The sequence below is a fragment of the Ochotona curzoniae genome, unplaced genomic scaffold, assembly GCF_017591425.1.
Source record: "Ochotona curzoniae isolate NIBS_2020 unplaced genomic scaffold, NIBS_Ocur_1.0 contig_2321, whole genome shotgun sequence".
Lineage (NCBI taxonomy): Eukaryota > Metazoa > Chordata > Mammalia > Lagomorpha > Ochotonidae > Ochotona > Ochotona curzoniae.
The window spans coordinates 9,656,843-9,672,915 of record NW_024465421.1 but is presented as its reverse complement, the minus strand read 5'-3'; the positions used below and the strand labels follow the sequence as shown (position 1 = coordinate 9,672,915).

Genomic DNA, 16,073 nt, shown 5'->3' with positions numbered 1-16,073 from the left:
CAACAAGTACCCACAGAGGCTCACCAGCAGGGATATAGGGCAAGAGTTATGCCCTTTTCTGAGGAAATTCACGTGGGAGAGGAAGTCACATAAAATAAATAGCCTTCCCCCCGCCCCACCAAAAAAAGGAGAGGAGGATTGGCACAATGGCTCAACAAGCTGATCTTCTACCTGCAAGTGCCGGCGTCCCATATGAATGTCAGCTTGTGTCTCATCTGGTCCATTTCTAATCCAGCTCCCTGCTTATGACCTGGGAAAGGACTCAAGTCCTTGGGCCTCTGCACCCATCTGGGAGACCCAGAAGGAATTCTTGGGTACTGGCGTTGAACTGGGCTCAGCTCCAGCTGTTGTGAACATTGGGGCATGAACTGGCAGATGGGAGACCTCTCTTTGTTTCTGCTTCTCTCTGTAAAATCTGCCTTTCCAGTAAAAATAAATAGATCTTTTACAAATTAGACAAAAAAAAATTTTTTTTTAAACAAAATCATTGCTGACAATGTCTCTACCATAGGTCAGTATTTCTGGAATATCTGAGCTGGTGTTAACAGTAGGCTAAACTGTATTCAACAAAATTATTCCCCTCTCTTCTGCGGTTTCACTTTCCATGGTTCCTGTTACCTGAGGTCAGCCGAGATGTGAAAACACTGCACGGAAATCAATAGTTCATCCGTTTTAAATTGCATATTCTCTTGAGTAACATGACGCGAAGCTTACATTACCCCATTCTGTCCTGCCTGGAGAGGGAACCAGCCTTGGTCCATCCACGCCGTCTGCGCTGCCCGCCTGTTTCACTTGCTAGCTGTCTCAGTTACCGGATTGGCCATCAAAGTACAGCACGTGCGAGAGAAAGCACATTCATGGGATTTTCCTTACTGTGTGACTATCATCCTGTTTGATTTTACTTGTTGCATGAATCTCTTATTGTGCCCAGTACACAAATGCATTTTGTCACAGGTATGTGTGTATAAGGAAACACATGGTATATATAGCATTTGGACTCACCATGGTTTATAGAGATCCACTGGGAGTCTGAGAATCCATTCCCCCATGTGTGGATGTAGGAGGTTGGGGGGGGTGCTACTGTGCTTTTAACATTATTTATTTTCATTATATTTGAAAGTTGAGGAGATGGAACAAGTGAGACACAGAGATAGTTCTTCTGTCCACTGTTTCATTCCACAAATGCCTGCATCAGCCAGGGAGGAGCCAAACCAAAGCCAGGAGCCTGGAGCTCCACCCAGCTCTCTCATCTAAGTTGCAAGGACCTGCAGGAAGCTAGCTCTGCAAGAGGGCAGGTGGGCCGGGAGCCAGGCGTTCCAGCGAGGGATGCTGACACCCAAGCGGCGACTTAGCCCCTGTGCCGAACACCCACCCAAGAAACACCACAAGAAAGTCTTAAGATAACCCCTGAGACATTTTCCCATAAAACTAATCCATTTGTGTCTTTGCTATTTAGAGAGGTAAACTTTACACAAATAAAACGTGAATGCTGTGTTATATTAGGGCACTAATAGATCATGAAATATGCACCCCTTCATATTTGTTTTTTCCTATTGGTCACATTTAAACTTTGGCTCAAACATGAGGAAAAATAATCCAGAGAAAGTAGTGGCAAGTGGGAAGGGCTTACTCCTTCTCTATGACTTGAAAAAGTATGCTGAAGTTCAGGGTAAAGAAAGAAGTAGGAATGTCTAACAGGAAGGAGTGTGGCCACCGGGCAGGGCTCGGACCTGGACAGTGACCGGCAGGGCCAGCCTCAGCTCACAGACCTGTCTGGGGTCATCGTTGATTCTGAGCACACACCTTCAGTTTGCCCTAGTCCCACTCATTACCTTGTGGGGCTGCAGCTCACCTGGATGCTCTGCATTGTGTTACCCCTTCTGGAAGCAGTGAGCTTGGGATTCCCACTGCAGCAGTAGACAAAGCAAGTGGCTGAGACTCAGCATGGCTGGCTGCATCACACCCCTTTAGAGATCTGGGAGTAGATTAGATGTTTCCTGTGCCTGTCAGGTATGAAGTCCTAAGCTCTCAGTCAGATTTAGAGGAAAACCCTGCTCCTGGGTAACAGAGGATGTGTAAGAGCCCTTGCCCATTCAGGGACTACGCCTATAGTCCTTTGCAGCTTAGATGGTCAGGACCTGAAGCATCCTTCACCACTCCAGACCTAAGCTCTGTGGTGAGAGGCCAGCTCCATCCTGTTGCCTGCTGTGTTCCTGGTTCCTAGAAGAGTGCCTGGCATAGAGTTAGCATGCAAATAAATCTTTGTTAAGCAAGTAAATTGAACAATTGATTGATTGAATCAATGAGAGAGGGAGGGAGGCTATTGTCGGTTAGACACCCCGGCCAGCCCACACAAGCCGAATTCAATCATCATATCGCTACGTTATAATTATGGTGACAGTGTTTGCCAAAGCATGAATCAGGACCCATAAAATGACAGATTTTTTTGTGTTGCTTGAGGTAGAGGAATCAGCTTAAAGAGAGAGTTTGGATCCTGAAACATTGGGATTTCTGACACATGGTGTTAATTGAATAAAAAAAAATAGTTTTAGACATTTAATTTTATTTATGTGAAAGGAGACAAAGCGAAACAGACAGAGATCTTCCACCTGCTGATTCGTTTCCTCAAATGCCTGCAGCCACCAGAGCTGTGCCAGGCTGAAGCCAGGAGCCAGGGACTCCATCAGAGTCTCCTATGTGAGTGTTAGGAACCCAGGCACCTGGGCTTTGACCGGTGCCTCCCAGGGTGTATATTAACAGGATGCTAGGAGTGGGAGCAGAGCCAGGAAACGAACCCAGGCATGCCTGAGGGCAATGCCAAGGTCTTAAGTGCTAGATCAGATGTCTGCCACCAGAGACCATTTTAAATCACAAGGTGTGCAGCAAGCAACAGGCACTTGGCCTCCGAGTCTGGGCCTGGCATGGAGAGGGCAGGGGGGTTATGCTTTCTAATTGTAATTACACATTTGTCCCAAGGAGCCAACTTACTAGGGATGGCATTGGAAGACAAGATAGAAAGTGAAGTAAAATAGAAAGCAAGATACAAATGAATAAATGGATGACACAACAAAATGCGGAGGCTTGGTAAGATGCAAGGCCAGAGTTAATTTGACTGGAGGGGTAAAGGGAACTTTCTGTAATTTGCTCAGTTTTCTTCTGGATCATTTGAATATTTTGTTAAAGATTAATTTAATTTTGAAAGAGAGAGAGACAAAAGGAGAGAGATCTTCCATCCACTGGTTCACTCCCTGGATACCCCCCAACAGCCACTGCTGGTCCAGGCTGAAACCAGGACCTAGGAGCTTCATCCAGCCCCCCACGTAGGTGCAGGGGCCATCCTACCACTGCTTTCCCAGGCCATCTGCAGGGAGTGCAATTGGAACTGGAGCAACTAGGACACGTTCTACTATGCCAGAACGTGCTTTCCCTGAGTATTTTAATGAGAAAGTATTTTTGCATTAGATGTTTTTAAAAAGTATACTACAGGGGCCCAGCATGGTAACCTAGCAGCTAAAGTAGTCACTTTGCATACACCAGGATTCCATATGGGCTGTTCTAATCCCGGCAGCCCCACTTCCCATCCAGCTCCCTGCCTGTGGCCTGGGAAAGTAGTCAAAAGACTTGGGACCCTGCACCCATGTGGGAGACCTAGAAGAAGTTCCTGGCTCCTGGCTTTGGATTGGCTCAGCTCTAGCCATTGTGGCCACTTGGGGAGTTAATCAGAAGATAAAAAATCTTTCTCTCTGTCTCTCCTCCTCTCTGTATATCTACCTTTCCAATAAAAATAAATACATCTTTTTTTTAAAAAGTCAACATTCCAAAATTGTGAGAATACCTAAGAAACTCTATACTATAGACTATGAAGGCAAGATATACAAAAGGGTATTTTTCGTAATATTGAGCTAAAGGATTTCTTTGTGTTTGATTTCTCCCATTTTGTGTGTGTGTGTGTGTGTGTGTGTGTGTGTGTGTGTGTGTGTGTTGGTAACTAATTCATGATCTCCTGTGGAACAAACGAAATCTACTTGCTGGCCAAACTTTTGGTAACCATCTGGCGACTTCCAGTGAGACACTGAAAACTTCGTCAGTTTCTGACATGAGACCAGGAAGAGCAATTTTCCTTCCTAGTGTACCTTGAGTTGACCCCCTCTGCAGCTCAGAACAGTAGGGGACATGATGTCCTGAGTGCCCTGTAGACGTTGGGTTGGACAGCTCAGCTGGAGGGCAGACCGAAGGACAGCCTGGAGGGCTGCATTCAGCAGGGCCCTGGGCAGGTGGGGCAGATGGCAAAAGGCCAGCTGAGCAGCAGGGCCTCAGCCACGAGCATGGATGGTCCCTGGGAAGGACAAGGGCACTCACTAGGTGCCCAGGGCCTGCAGGTCCACACATGAAAGGGCTTGTGATTCCATAGGGGATTCCTGCAAGTGCAGACACCAGATGGAACCTGAAAAAAGCTGCCTTGCTTTTTGTAATATTTATTCATTTTTCTTGGAAAGGCAGATTTCCAGAAGAAGGGGAGACACAGAGAAATATTTCCCATCCACCAATTCACCTCCCAAGTAGCCACAATGGCAGAGCTGAGCCGCTCCAAAGTCAGGAGCCAGGAGTATCTTCCAGGTCTCCTATGTGGGTGCAGGTCTCCCATGTGGGTGCAGGTCTCCCATGTGGGTGCAGGACCATCCTGTACAGGCTTCCCAGGCCACAAGCAGGGAGCTGGAAGGGAAGTGGAGCAGCGGGATATGAACTGGCTCTCATGCAGAATGCTGATACTTGCAGGACTGTAGAGCGGAGGGTTAGCCAACCAAGCCATTGTACCAGGACCTCCTAATGATCAACTTTAAGGCTATAAATTTTCCTCTCTCTATAGCTTTTTCCTTGTCTCACAAATCTTACTATGTAGTGCTTTGCTTTTATATCCAGCTGGTTGTGACTTGAGGTTTTTTTTCTTCCCTCCATATCAACAGTGTTCCCAAAAATTCCAACAGTTTTTGTTTTGTTTTCAGTTTCTTTGCTCTCCTTTTTCTGTTAATTTCTCATTTCACTGAGCGATAAAGAATGGCCTGTTTGTTTTGTGCCTTCCTACTATTTACTAAGATTTCATTTGTGATCTGCCAGATCATTTTTATGACTCCTCAGTGACTCTTCAAAAGAAGAGTCAGTCTCCTTTTGGCACAGAGTTCTCAAGTGAAGTCAAGGTATTGCTTATCTAATTTTAGTGATTTTGAAAATGTCGTTCCAGACCATCTATATCAGAATCACTGGGGCTGTTTATTAAAAATATAAATTCTCAGCCCATACAGCAGAATCGTATAGAATTGGAATTGGAGGTAGCACAGGTTGCTCCTGATCTGCTTTTTAATAAGCCTCTCTGCAAATTCTGATTGTCCTTAGCAAGCCACTGCAAGAGATCTTCAGCTGTATTTAGCTATGTGGCCATACTGATTTCTATATTCTTATCCATATTCCCTTGTATTTCTTCATTTTTGCCTCATATATTTCAAGTCTCATAGAGCATACCTTTGATCTTTATGAATGTATCAAGATCAACTTATTTGTCCCCTTTAGAAAATACTGGGTGGGCCTTTTAGTTTTTTAAGATTTACTTATTGATTTGAAAAGCAGAGTCACAACGAGTGAAGAAGGGAGAGACAATAAGAGATCTTGCAGCTGCGAGTCCACTGTACAAATAGCTGCAACAGCCAGGACTAGGCCAGGTTTAAATCAGGAGCTTGTAAACTCCGTCCAGGTCTCCCACATGGGCAGCAGGAACCAGGTGCTTTGACCATAGTCTGCTGTCTTGCCCAGCATTGTAGCAGGGAGCCAGGTTGGAAGCGTAGCAGGTAGTTGTCAAACTGGCATTCGCAGCATCATAGCTGGTAGCTTCCCTTGCTATGCCATAAGCCTGGCCCTTATGTGGGCCTTTTCAATCTGAGAGCTCACATGTCTCTCTCTCTCTCTCTCTCTCTCTCTCTCTCTCTCTCTCTCTCTCTCTTTTAGGCCTGGAAAAGTATCACTTGTTGTTGTCACTGCAATTATTCTCTTCCTTTGTTTCTGCTGTGCCTGTGGAGCTTCTGTTGGACAGATGCTGCCAGATGTTGCTGCCGGTTGAACTCCTGGTGTTTGTCTCATACTTCCCTTCTTGTGTTTCTCTTTGTGCTGCGCTCTTACAAAGCCGCTTGGCTTGGTTTCCTGGCATGTTCAGTCACCCTTTAGCTCTTGCTGTGGTTCATCCTTCTAAAAATGTTAATGATAAAATTAAAACTTTTAACATCTCTAGCTGCCTGCTTTCCACCATGCAGTAGCCTCGTGAGTCTCCCCAGGAATGTTCATTTCTGCGCTCTTAAGTCTTCCTCGGTTAGCTCTTTCATTGGGCCTGCCTTCTTTTGTTAGTTAAATCCAGACCTATCGTTTCAGTTGGTGATTTCTGCCAAATGCATGGTCTTTTGTGGAAGTCTGCTCCACCAGGTTTAAAAAAAAACAATTGTGTTTTTTGGGAAATGTTTATTATCTATTTGAAAGGCAAGTGATACAGAGAGAGAATTATCCTCCATATATTATTTACTTCTTGAGTGTCAAGCTAGAACAGAGACTTTGTGTAAGTCTCATATGCGTGCCAGTGGTCCAAGCACTTGAGCCATCATCTCTTGCCTCCTGGAATGCATTAGCAAGAAGCTGGACTGGAAACGGAGTATTCAGGACAGGAACCAGCACTCCAACCTAGGAAGCAGGCATCCCAAGGGCCAGTTAAACCGTCCACACCATAGTGCTTGCCCCGGTTTAGTGTTGGAGAATCCTACTGCCTCTACGTGTTCCACTTGATGCAGCTTGACCCTGGTGGTAGAGGATTGGGCCACTGCGTGTTTCTGGAAGCTGCGGATCTAAACTTCACCTGCAGGTGTAAGAGTTCCGAGCAGCCCTCGGAATGGACCTCCTGGGAGTTTCCTGAGCCCTTTCTGGCCTAGTGCCACATGTTCGTTTCAGCTTGTGACTGAGCAACTCTGTTACCCCTTTCTTAAAACGGCTAGGGAGGGCGCAGGCCCCCAAAGTGGCTTAGCCTTCCCTTCCCCCATTGAATGTCCTCTCCCTTGATCTTGACTGTGGACTTGGGTACACACACACACCCCGCTCCTCCTGCAGCTTAGCCTGTCCTGCATTGGTTTTGGTCTATAGTTCCTCTCTTGGCTCTTCAGGGGTGTGATGTTTTAGAGATTGCTCAGAAGTTTCCAGTGAGCTGGTGACAATTTTTTGTTTTCATTTTATGACACAGTTTCATAGCTCTGGGATTCCCCCAACCCCTCCAAAAAGCCCTCCCCCCATATTGAATTCCTCTGTATTGTTGTAATAGTACAGTTCATATCCAGTCCTTATTCCTTCATTGCGGGCATGGACTATGTAGAAAGTCTAGCATCTTATTGTCCAGATAAATTAAACAGCTTCATTGGTTTTTTTTTTTTTAAGATTTATTTATTTTTACTCAAAAGGCAGAGTTGCAGAGAGGAAAGACAAAGAGAGATCCATCTTCCATCTGCTGGTTCACTCCCCAAATGGCCACAATGACCGGAGTTAAGTTGATCCAAAGCCAGGAGCTCTTCCAAGTCTCCCACGTGTGTGCAGGATCCCAAGGACTTGAACCATTCTCCACTGCTTTCCCAGGCCATGGGCAAGGAAGTAGATGGAAACTGGAGTGGCCAGGACTTGAACCAGAACCCATATGGGATGCTGGTGCCACAGGCAGACACTTACCTTACCATACGACGGTGTTGCCCCCAACTTGGTGGCATTTGTTGCTTGGTCTCTGCCTTGCCATCCCCATGTAACTTCCTACTGCTGAATCCTGCATGCAGCACTCCGAGCCCCTGCTCTGGGCAGGCCCAGGTGAGGAAGGGCTGAGGCAGGGTGGTCATGAGGGCCTGGCCCAGGAGCCTGGCAGCCAGGAAGCATGTAGCAGACCCCATGTCTCTGCTTTCCAAATCCCTGCCCTCTGTTGCATTCTCCAAGACAAGGATTGATTTTTTTTTCTTCTTCTTCAGTGATACACTTTAGAGACTGAACACCAGAGAACATTATAAATTTTGCTTTGAAAGGAAATTAGGAAAGGAAAATCCAGGGTTGAATGTGAATAGTAAAAGTTATCAAAAGGCTAAAAACAGTAGTAGGTGTTTGAAGCCCATAGTCATAGTCACAACTAATGTAGAAGACTATGGTTTTATTTTATTTTTCTCTTCTCCAGATGGTCACAAAGGGCCAAGTCTGGCTAAAGCCAAGAGCCAGGAGCTTCATCTGGGTCTCCCCCATGGCGGCAGAGACTCAAACACTCGGGCCATCTCTCACTGCTTTTCCCAGGCACGTATCAGGCAGGAGCTGGGGTGGGAAATGAAGCAGCCAGAAACTCAAATTGGTGCTCATATGAAATGCCAGTGTTTCATAGGTGGCAGCTTAACCAGTTCTACCGCAACGATCCAGCCCCTAAAACCATGGTTTTTAAACAAGAGCGTGGTCAGGCAGTCGGGGTTTCCCACACACTTTCATGCATCATTGGCCTGCAGGCGGCTCTGCCTGTGAAGCTCTTGCAGGCAGTTTCATCAGCTCCATGCCAGGCAGTGGCCCTGCACACCTGACTTTCATCCTGCCCCAGGGAACTGCTGACAGTCAGTCGGTAGTGCCAGGCAGGCAACAGCCCGGTTCAGAGCTTGCACTGGGAAGCCACACGTTAATTTATCCAAACCCCGAGGCCTCCCGTGCAGAGCCGTGTGACCCTGGACTTCACTGCTCAGACGAGACCTCACCACGCGGGAGTGTGGGGAGATGACATGAGATAGAGGACCTGAAGAGGTCAGTTCCGTGCCTGGTAGGTCACCAAAGCTCCGCCACTGGCAGCTGTCATTGTCGTTATTGATGCTATCCTAGTTGCTATCATTATTGCAAAGAGGCCCTGTTTGATGTAGTTGGAGGATCTTCTGCCAGCGGCGACCTTCAGTCTTTGCCAAGTCCACCGCCTCCCTGGCTCCTGGGGAAGAGGCCCGTTGGCATCCAGTCCGGTCTTCTGCTGTTTACCGCCTGGCCACTATGCGGAAGGTGTTCTGGCGCAAAGGGCTTCTTGAACTTCCAATTTTAAACTCGGAAACGCTGAAATTGAATATAACGAGGTTTTGAAGGAATGCCATAAAGGGAGTTTTCACAGAGAAATTTCTGGATGATGACTTCAAAGCATCGGATAGTTTCCCCCAGCGCGTATCCCTTTGAAGTAAGGGCAGATTGGCTTTCAAAAACGACCGGCCCAAGGTCCTCAGCTTCCCAGACAGAAAGGAGGTGAGAGGCTTTCTTGAGAGAGGGCTGCTGGCTGAGCCCATCTGCCCTTGGCCACTGCCCCCAACTGTCCTCCCCCACCAGAGCAGGTGCTCTTAAATCACGTGAGCTGGTGGAGTCTTCTCCTTTGGGAGAAGGAACCAGCCCTAACAAACCTTGGCCCCTCTTCTTTCTCTCTCTCTCTCTCTCTCTCTCTCTCTCTCTCTCTCTCAAAATATCCCAAATACAATTATGCCGTTAAATTTGCATGAATTCCTTTTTTTTTTTTGGTACTCATTTAATAGAAGAAAAAGAAACCAAATTGAAACAGGAAGGATTATTGATACTCAAAATTATTACAAGAATTTTTTTTGAAATCCACTCTTTTATTATACTGTAACACAATACTAAGAGGTTGGAGGGGCCCACACATGGCATGGCAAATGAGGCTTCTCCCTATAATGCTGGCATCCCACAAGAACACCGACAGTTCCACTTCCCATCCAGCTCCCTGCTTTTGCACCTGGGAAAGCAGTAGAGGATGGCTCAAATGCTTGGTTCCGCTGCAACTAACATGGAAGACCCTGAAGAAGTTCCTGGCTCCTGATCCAACTTCTGCTGCTGTGACCATTTGGGGAGTAAACCGGCAGATGGAAGATAATATCTCTCTCCCTCCCCCTCTTTCTTGTTCTCACCTCTATAGTAATGCCACCTTTCAATAAAAACAAGTAAAAAAAAAAAAAAAAAAAAATTATGAAAAGAGAGGTTGGAGTAGCTCTGTCTGCAGTTGAGTTGGGCAAGGCTGACTCTTCATGGGAAAGGCATCCAGGAGGCATGCGCACTGCCTGTTCTCTGCTGGCATAAATCGGGTGCTTCTATAGCTTGCACAAGTTGGGGCCAACGACGTAGCACAGGGACATAAGCCATTGCTGGCATCCCACATCCAGGCACTGGTTCAGGCCATGGCTCCTCCACTTCTGATGCAGCTGTCAGCTAATGTGCCTAGGAAAGCAGAATAAGGTGGCTCAAGTGCTTGGGCCTGTCCCAGCCACGTGGGAGACCTGGATGGCATATCCAGAAGGTCACCCATATGGGTAGGAAGAGCCCAAGGACCTGAACCATCATCCGCTGTTTTCCCAGATCATAAGCACAGAGCTAGATGGAACAGCTGATATATGAACCACTGCCTATATGGGACACTGACGCCACAGGCAGAGGATTAGCCTGATGTGCCACCAAGCCACCCCTCCAGACTTCTTGCCATGTACATATGCATGCATATGAGTTTAGAATCTAAAGTTATCCAAGTTGAGTTGATACTACATGTGCGTTTTTCCAGTATGCTTTTTTTTTTGCTTCTTTCTTGATATTGATCCATGACAGCCCACAAGTTCTGTCTCATTCTTTGTAAGAGCTGCCTGGGGATCCTTGGATGTCCTTGCTATTTGTTGTTTAATCCATTTATTGATAAACGTTTGGATTATTCTTGCCTATAAAGGATGATCTTTACACGTTGAAGACTAAAGGATAAATTCCTAGAATGGTTAGGTCAAAGGTATGCATGGTGTTAATTTTGTGTGTGTGTGTGTGTGTATGTGATTTCTGTATTTGAGAGACAGAAAGGAAGCTTCTGTTCACTGATTGTGTGGTTGTGTCATTCCCCAGATGCCCACAGTGGTCAAGTCTGGGCCAACCTGAAGCCAGGAACTCAATCCCCATTTCCCACATGGGCGATGAGGACCCAACTGTTTAAACCAACACCACTGCGAAAGCGGGAAGCTGGGGTCTGGAGCCAAGAGTGATCATCTTGCTCCGAGGTTCCAGTGTGGGCTAGGGGGATCCCAGCTGCCACCCCCCAAATACCTGCCTCCACAGTGTTCATTTCTCCCAGAGCAAATGCTGTCACCACAGCCACACGGCCCTTCCCTGGTTCTCACCCACCCACTTGGTAGCCCAGAGCCATAGGATCTCTGGGAAACAGAAATCGCCTCATGTTGACTCTGCTCAGCACTCCTCTCACCGTGCATACAGTCGAAGCCTGGTTGCTGCACAGGGCCAGCACGCCTGTGCCCTCCCTCTGCCTGCCATCCTGGTATAGCACATGTGCCCTCTTCCTCCCCAAGGCATCCCTACTAGCCTCTACTGCAGATAGCCCAGTCTCAGGCTCTCCCAGTCCTGGCCGCATTTGGATGCTCCATTCATTTTTCTTTTTGCACTGCCTTGTGAGTATTCCCTGCCCCCCACTATCCTACTCTAACCACACACACACACACACACACACACACACACACACACACACACACTGAGGCTCCAGGCAGGGCAGAAGCTTGGCAGTCTCCCTCTCCCTGCCCCCCACTGTTAGTTCAGCCCTTAGCACGGGTGCATGTGTAGGCCGCCCTCCCGCTGGTGGAGTCAAGCTGGTATAAAAGAGGATGTGCCTGTGTACTCTAGAGTGAGCAAGGTACAGTGGCTGAGAGATCACTCTTGTGCTGCTTACTCACTGGAAGAAGCAGGATCACCTTGAAGGCACATGGTCTCAGTTCCTCGAATTTTGGGGGCCCCAAAACTTTAGTTGCTGAAACATGGGGTTTCAACTTTGTAAAGGTAATGAGTCAGCCAGAGGAAGCCTGCCCAGCTCACAGTGGGATTGAGAGTCCTGGTGACTTCGTGTCCACTCCCCCACCTGTCCACTAGGGTTCCGCCTGCCCCAGTCCTGGATGCTGCAGATGTTTGAGAAGTAAACCAGCAGATGGAAGGTCTCTCTCTTTCAAATAAATAAATCCTTTTTGGCAGGTGGGGGTTGGGTTGGGGAGGGAGGGAGGATAATTTAACCTACCAAGTCCCCCTTGCCTTGTGTTGTGACATACTGCCAGGTCCTGGAGTGGAGGATGTAGAATATTTGGGGACTGTTTGATCAGCCTATCACAGCCCACCTGCTATCCCACAGAGATTCACTCCCTACTCACTTGCAAACCACATCCATCCCATCACCAGGCCCAACTCTCAACTTGAGTACTAATATCATCTTGGTCTTATCGGCTCAGAATCCCCAGCTCACATCATCTCAGTGAGTTGTTGATGTACTGTATGTTGGGACCGTATTCTACTTCATCTGTGGGCCCATGCCATTGGAAAATAAGTCATTCACTCCCAGATGTCGTGGTGGGCCAGGCACAGGATGACAGAAATAGGCATTGCCACTAAAAGAGGGTGAAGGAGGTAGGAAAAAAAAAAAATGAGAAGGAATCACCAAACCTAAGAATGTCAAAATCCAACTGGAAAGTTCCAGAAAGTTTCAGTGCCTGGGAGTAATTCTCAGAGATTTTACACTGCCTTTTACAGAGAGACACCGAGGGTTTGCCTGTGAGCAGTGTGGTCGGCCCGTTTCCTTGCCTGTAGAATCTGAGGGAGTCAGCCATCTTTGCCTTCTTACTTTCTTTCTCTACATAGTCCGAGCTGGCAGCGTTCCTGCCAGTGTGACATTCCCAGCAGGCCACGCGATGCATACGCACCTCAGGTTCAGTGCTCCAGCAATCTCTGAGGGAGTGATCTGCCGCTTGCTATGATATGTAAGAGAATCCATGGTCCCTGGTCCAATCTCTTTGAAAAGAGCCCTGTTTGTGCAGCTGAATCCTCTGAATTTTGACCCTGTCTGAGCTTCTAGCCAAGGGTCGTCCAGCCACCATCTTGGTTTTCTGTCCCAGAGCATACTTTCCTGACAGTGAACTTCCTATTTATAGTGTCTTGTTGCAGACTAGACAAGCTGAGACTCTCCCAGATCATCAAATCCGAGTTCCTTTTCACTTAAAGTGGTTCCTCCCTCCATCTCTCTCTACCTTCCACGCAGCAGGAAGCAACAAGAGCATACAGTCCGCTCCTTGCATAGGAACCTGCTGAGTCCATCTCCAAGTTCAGCCTTTACAAGTCTGCTCAGCATGTCACTCCAGGGCACAGTCCAGTGAAGGCATTGCTGCTGCCTGGCGGGGTTCCCTCCCTGCTGGTTTGAGCTGGAGACATTTCCTGTGGCACCTGTAGCATCTGTACGTCTCAGTCATCTTTTTAGAATGATTTATTTGACATGTTCAAGGTGTTCTCTGTGGAGTTCTCTTGCAGCTAAGACTTCACTGAATCACAGGTTCTAGAGATTGGAACATGGGCAATCTACCGTATTCAGCCTAGCGTGGCTGTGAAGGTCTAGTTGGTCAGTCACCAAGCCCTTTACCGATTGCTTTTCTTATTTCCAGAACTATGTCAGATACTACAAGAGCTCTGGGGCAAGTATAGCCTGGTCAGCTTCACGCACTGGCTTGCCTTCACGGTTCAGTTTATACTTTCTTCATCTCAGGATAAATATAACCATATCCCCTTTTCATTCCCCACTCCCACCCCCTCCCCACCTTTCACAGAAATGTCCTGGTTCAGATACTTCATTTTCTGGTCACTCTAAGTGTAGATCTTAATGCTTAACCTGTAGTCTGAGAAAGACAGAAGGAACACAAGCTTTTTTATCCAGGAGTTCATATTGGAGTCTGGAAGCATAGATCTTACTGCATGGCCTGTAATCCCAAGGAGACAAAAGAAACGTGGGGAAAAAATGGCAGTTGCAGTCCAGTACTAAATGTTATGACATTTAGGTGCTGCTAAGTATCCTATGAGATACGGGGCAATCTCTGCCAGGCATATCAGCATCTGGACTTGCAAGGTCATTTGGAGGCTTCTGGGATTTCGTAGCCGGAGCTGGGTATGAATGATTGGGTTCTTTGACCAGCAGCGTGGGCATCCTCTTAGAAATGCAAGTTCTCAGGTCTCATCCCTGACCCACTAAGTGAGAAAATCAGCGAGGTTTTTGGTAAATCTCCACAGTCTGCTCTCATGTGCAGTTAGGTATGTTTGTGCACATGTTTAGATTGTATTTGGAAGCCAGAGAGGCACAGAGAAATCTTCCATCCACTGGTTCGCTCCACAGATGCCTACAACAGCCAGGGCTAAGCCAGTCCGAATCCAGGAACCCAGAACTCCATCTGGGTCTCCCAACGTGGGTGACAAGGACCCAAGGACTTGAGCCATCACCTGCTGCTTCTCAGAGTGCACGTTAGCAGGAAGCTGAATCAGAGACAAGGACTCAAATCAGGCACTCCAGTGTGGATGCAGGTATCTCAAGCATCAGTAGCAACTGGTGCCCCGAGGCCAGCGGCTTCCATGATCTGTTTCAACAAGCCCCATGGGCGCAGCATGGTGACCTAGCAGCTAAAGTCCTCGCTTTGACCGCATCAGGATCCCATATAGGCACCGTTTCTAATCCCGGCAGCTCCACTTCCCATCCAGCTCCCTGCTTGTGGCCTGGGAAAGCAGTTGAGTTCGGCCCAAAGCCTTGGAACCCTGTACCCACTTGAGAGACCTGGAGGAAGTTCTTGGCTCCTGGCTTCAGATCAGTGCAGCTCCGGCTGTTGCTGTCTCTTGGGGAGTGAATCATTGGACAGAAGATCCTCCTCTCTATATCTGACTTTGCAATAAAAAAAAAAATAAATCTTAAAAAAACACAAACAAGCCCCAGGAGTGTACAGCCTCTCCCCCACACACAGACACACAACATCGCTACCACTGCGAATACAGCTCTGTTCAGAGTTTCTGGGCTTTTGCCATCCTTGAGTTTTTCCTCCTTGAAACAGCCCCAATGTAGAGGTTGTGGTGATCTTGGGAGACGCAGATGTGGCAGAAAGAGTGTCTTTGCTTCAGATGCCTTTGCCATGAACGTTTCCCACATGCCTTACGTACCTCTTCCTGGCTTTTGGCAGGAGCTGAGAAGCAGCCTGGACCTTAGCACACAGAGAAGGCACAAGGGTTGTCCCAGCAGTGACGAAGAAAGTGATGATTCTATCGAAGAAGATGTCCCCTCTGAGCTTGAGCCTGAGGGTCCTCCCGGAGACGACTCTCCTCTCTCCGCTGGGGATGCAGCCCAGAAGGATGCCCTCGAGGACCAGCAGAGCGAGGGACGCCCTCCCCAGGGCCCCGACACCCTGGTGGTGCTGGAATTCAATCCTACTTCCAAAAGTGAGTTCTGATCGGGGCTGGAGTGAGAGGATTGGCAACTTTTCGCAGTGGGTATCACTGGCTGGCGCAGAAAGACTTTGCATCATGGTGCCATTTTGAATTCAAGTTCAGTCCGCGAGATGTGCCCATCAGATCTCGCTCTGTGGGTTACAAAAGCATGACTTTCAGATGCTTCCCAGGGCACCTGAAGCTCAAGGCAGTAGGTGTCTGGGCACCCTAAGCCTTGTGGGCAGCGTAGCTGTGTCCGCTTTCCAATTGGCTAATGCAGGAACCACATGTGCCTCAGAGACCATCACTGGCCTTGAAGAATAGGGCTCATTTCTGTTCTCTTCCCCTGCCTTCTTTCTTCTTGCCCTTCTCCCTCTGTGTTGGCTGCGTTCCCAGGCAGCCTTTCCAACATGCAGTGGTATGGCCTCTTTTAAGGAGACCTTAGCTCCACAATCCCACCAAAAAGTGGACTTTTTCTCTCCTAAAAACTCCAGCACAAAGCAGCCCCAGGCATGGCTCTGGCACCCACACTGGGTCATGCACTGTTGTCTCTGAGTAGTCATTGCATGCATCCCTGATGGACAGGGCTTCAGGGAACAGCGCTCAGGGCTGTGGCTGTCACCGGCCAACCACAAGGACTGGTGGTGGAGCCAAGGTGAAGACTGGAGCAGCTGTCCACAGCAGGGGGCTTTGCACTGCAACTCAGAGCCATGAGTGGGAGAGACAGCTCAAGAGGCAGAGAGAGGGCT

The 16,073-nt window shown here is 48.0% G+C and overlaps 1 protein-coding gene across 1 annotated transcript in view; it reads left to right on the top strand.

Annotated features, from left to right (window-relative positions):
• Positions 1–16,073, top strand: part of LOC121151591 (katanin interacting protein) — a 157,559-nt gene that overhangs the window by 71,959 nt on the left and 69,527 nt on the right. Inside the window, exon 7 of the mRNA XM_040973166.1 lies at positions 15,081–15,336. Coding sequence (XP_040829100.1) covers positions 15,081–15,336 — 256 coding nt within the window. The remainder of the gene's footprint in view (positions 1–15,080; positions 15,337–16,073) is intronic.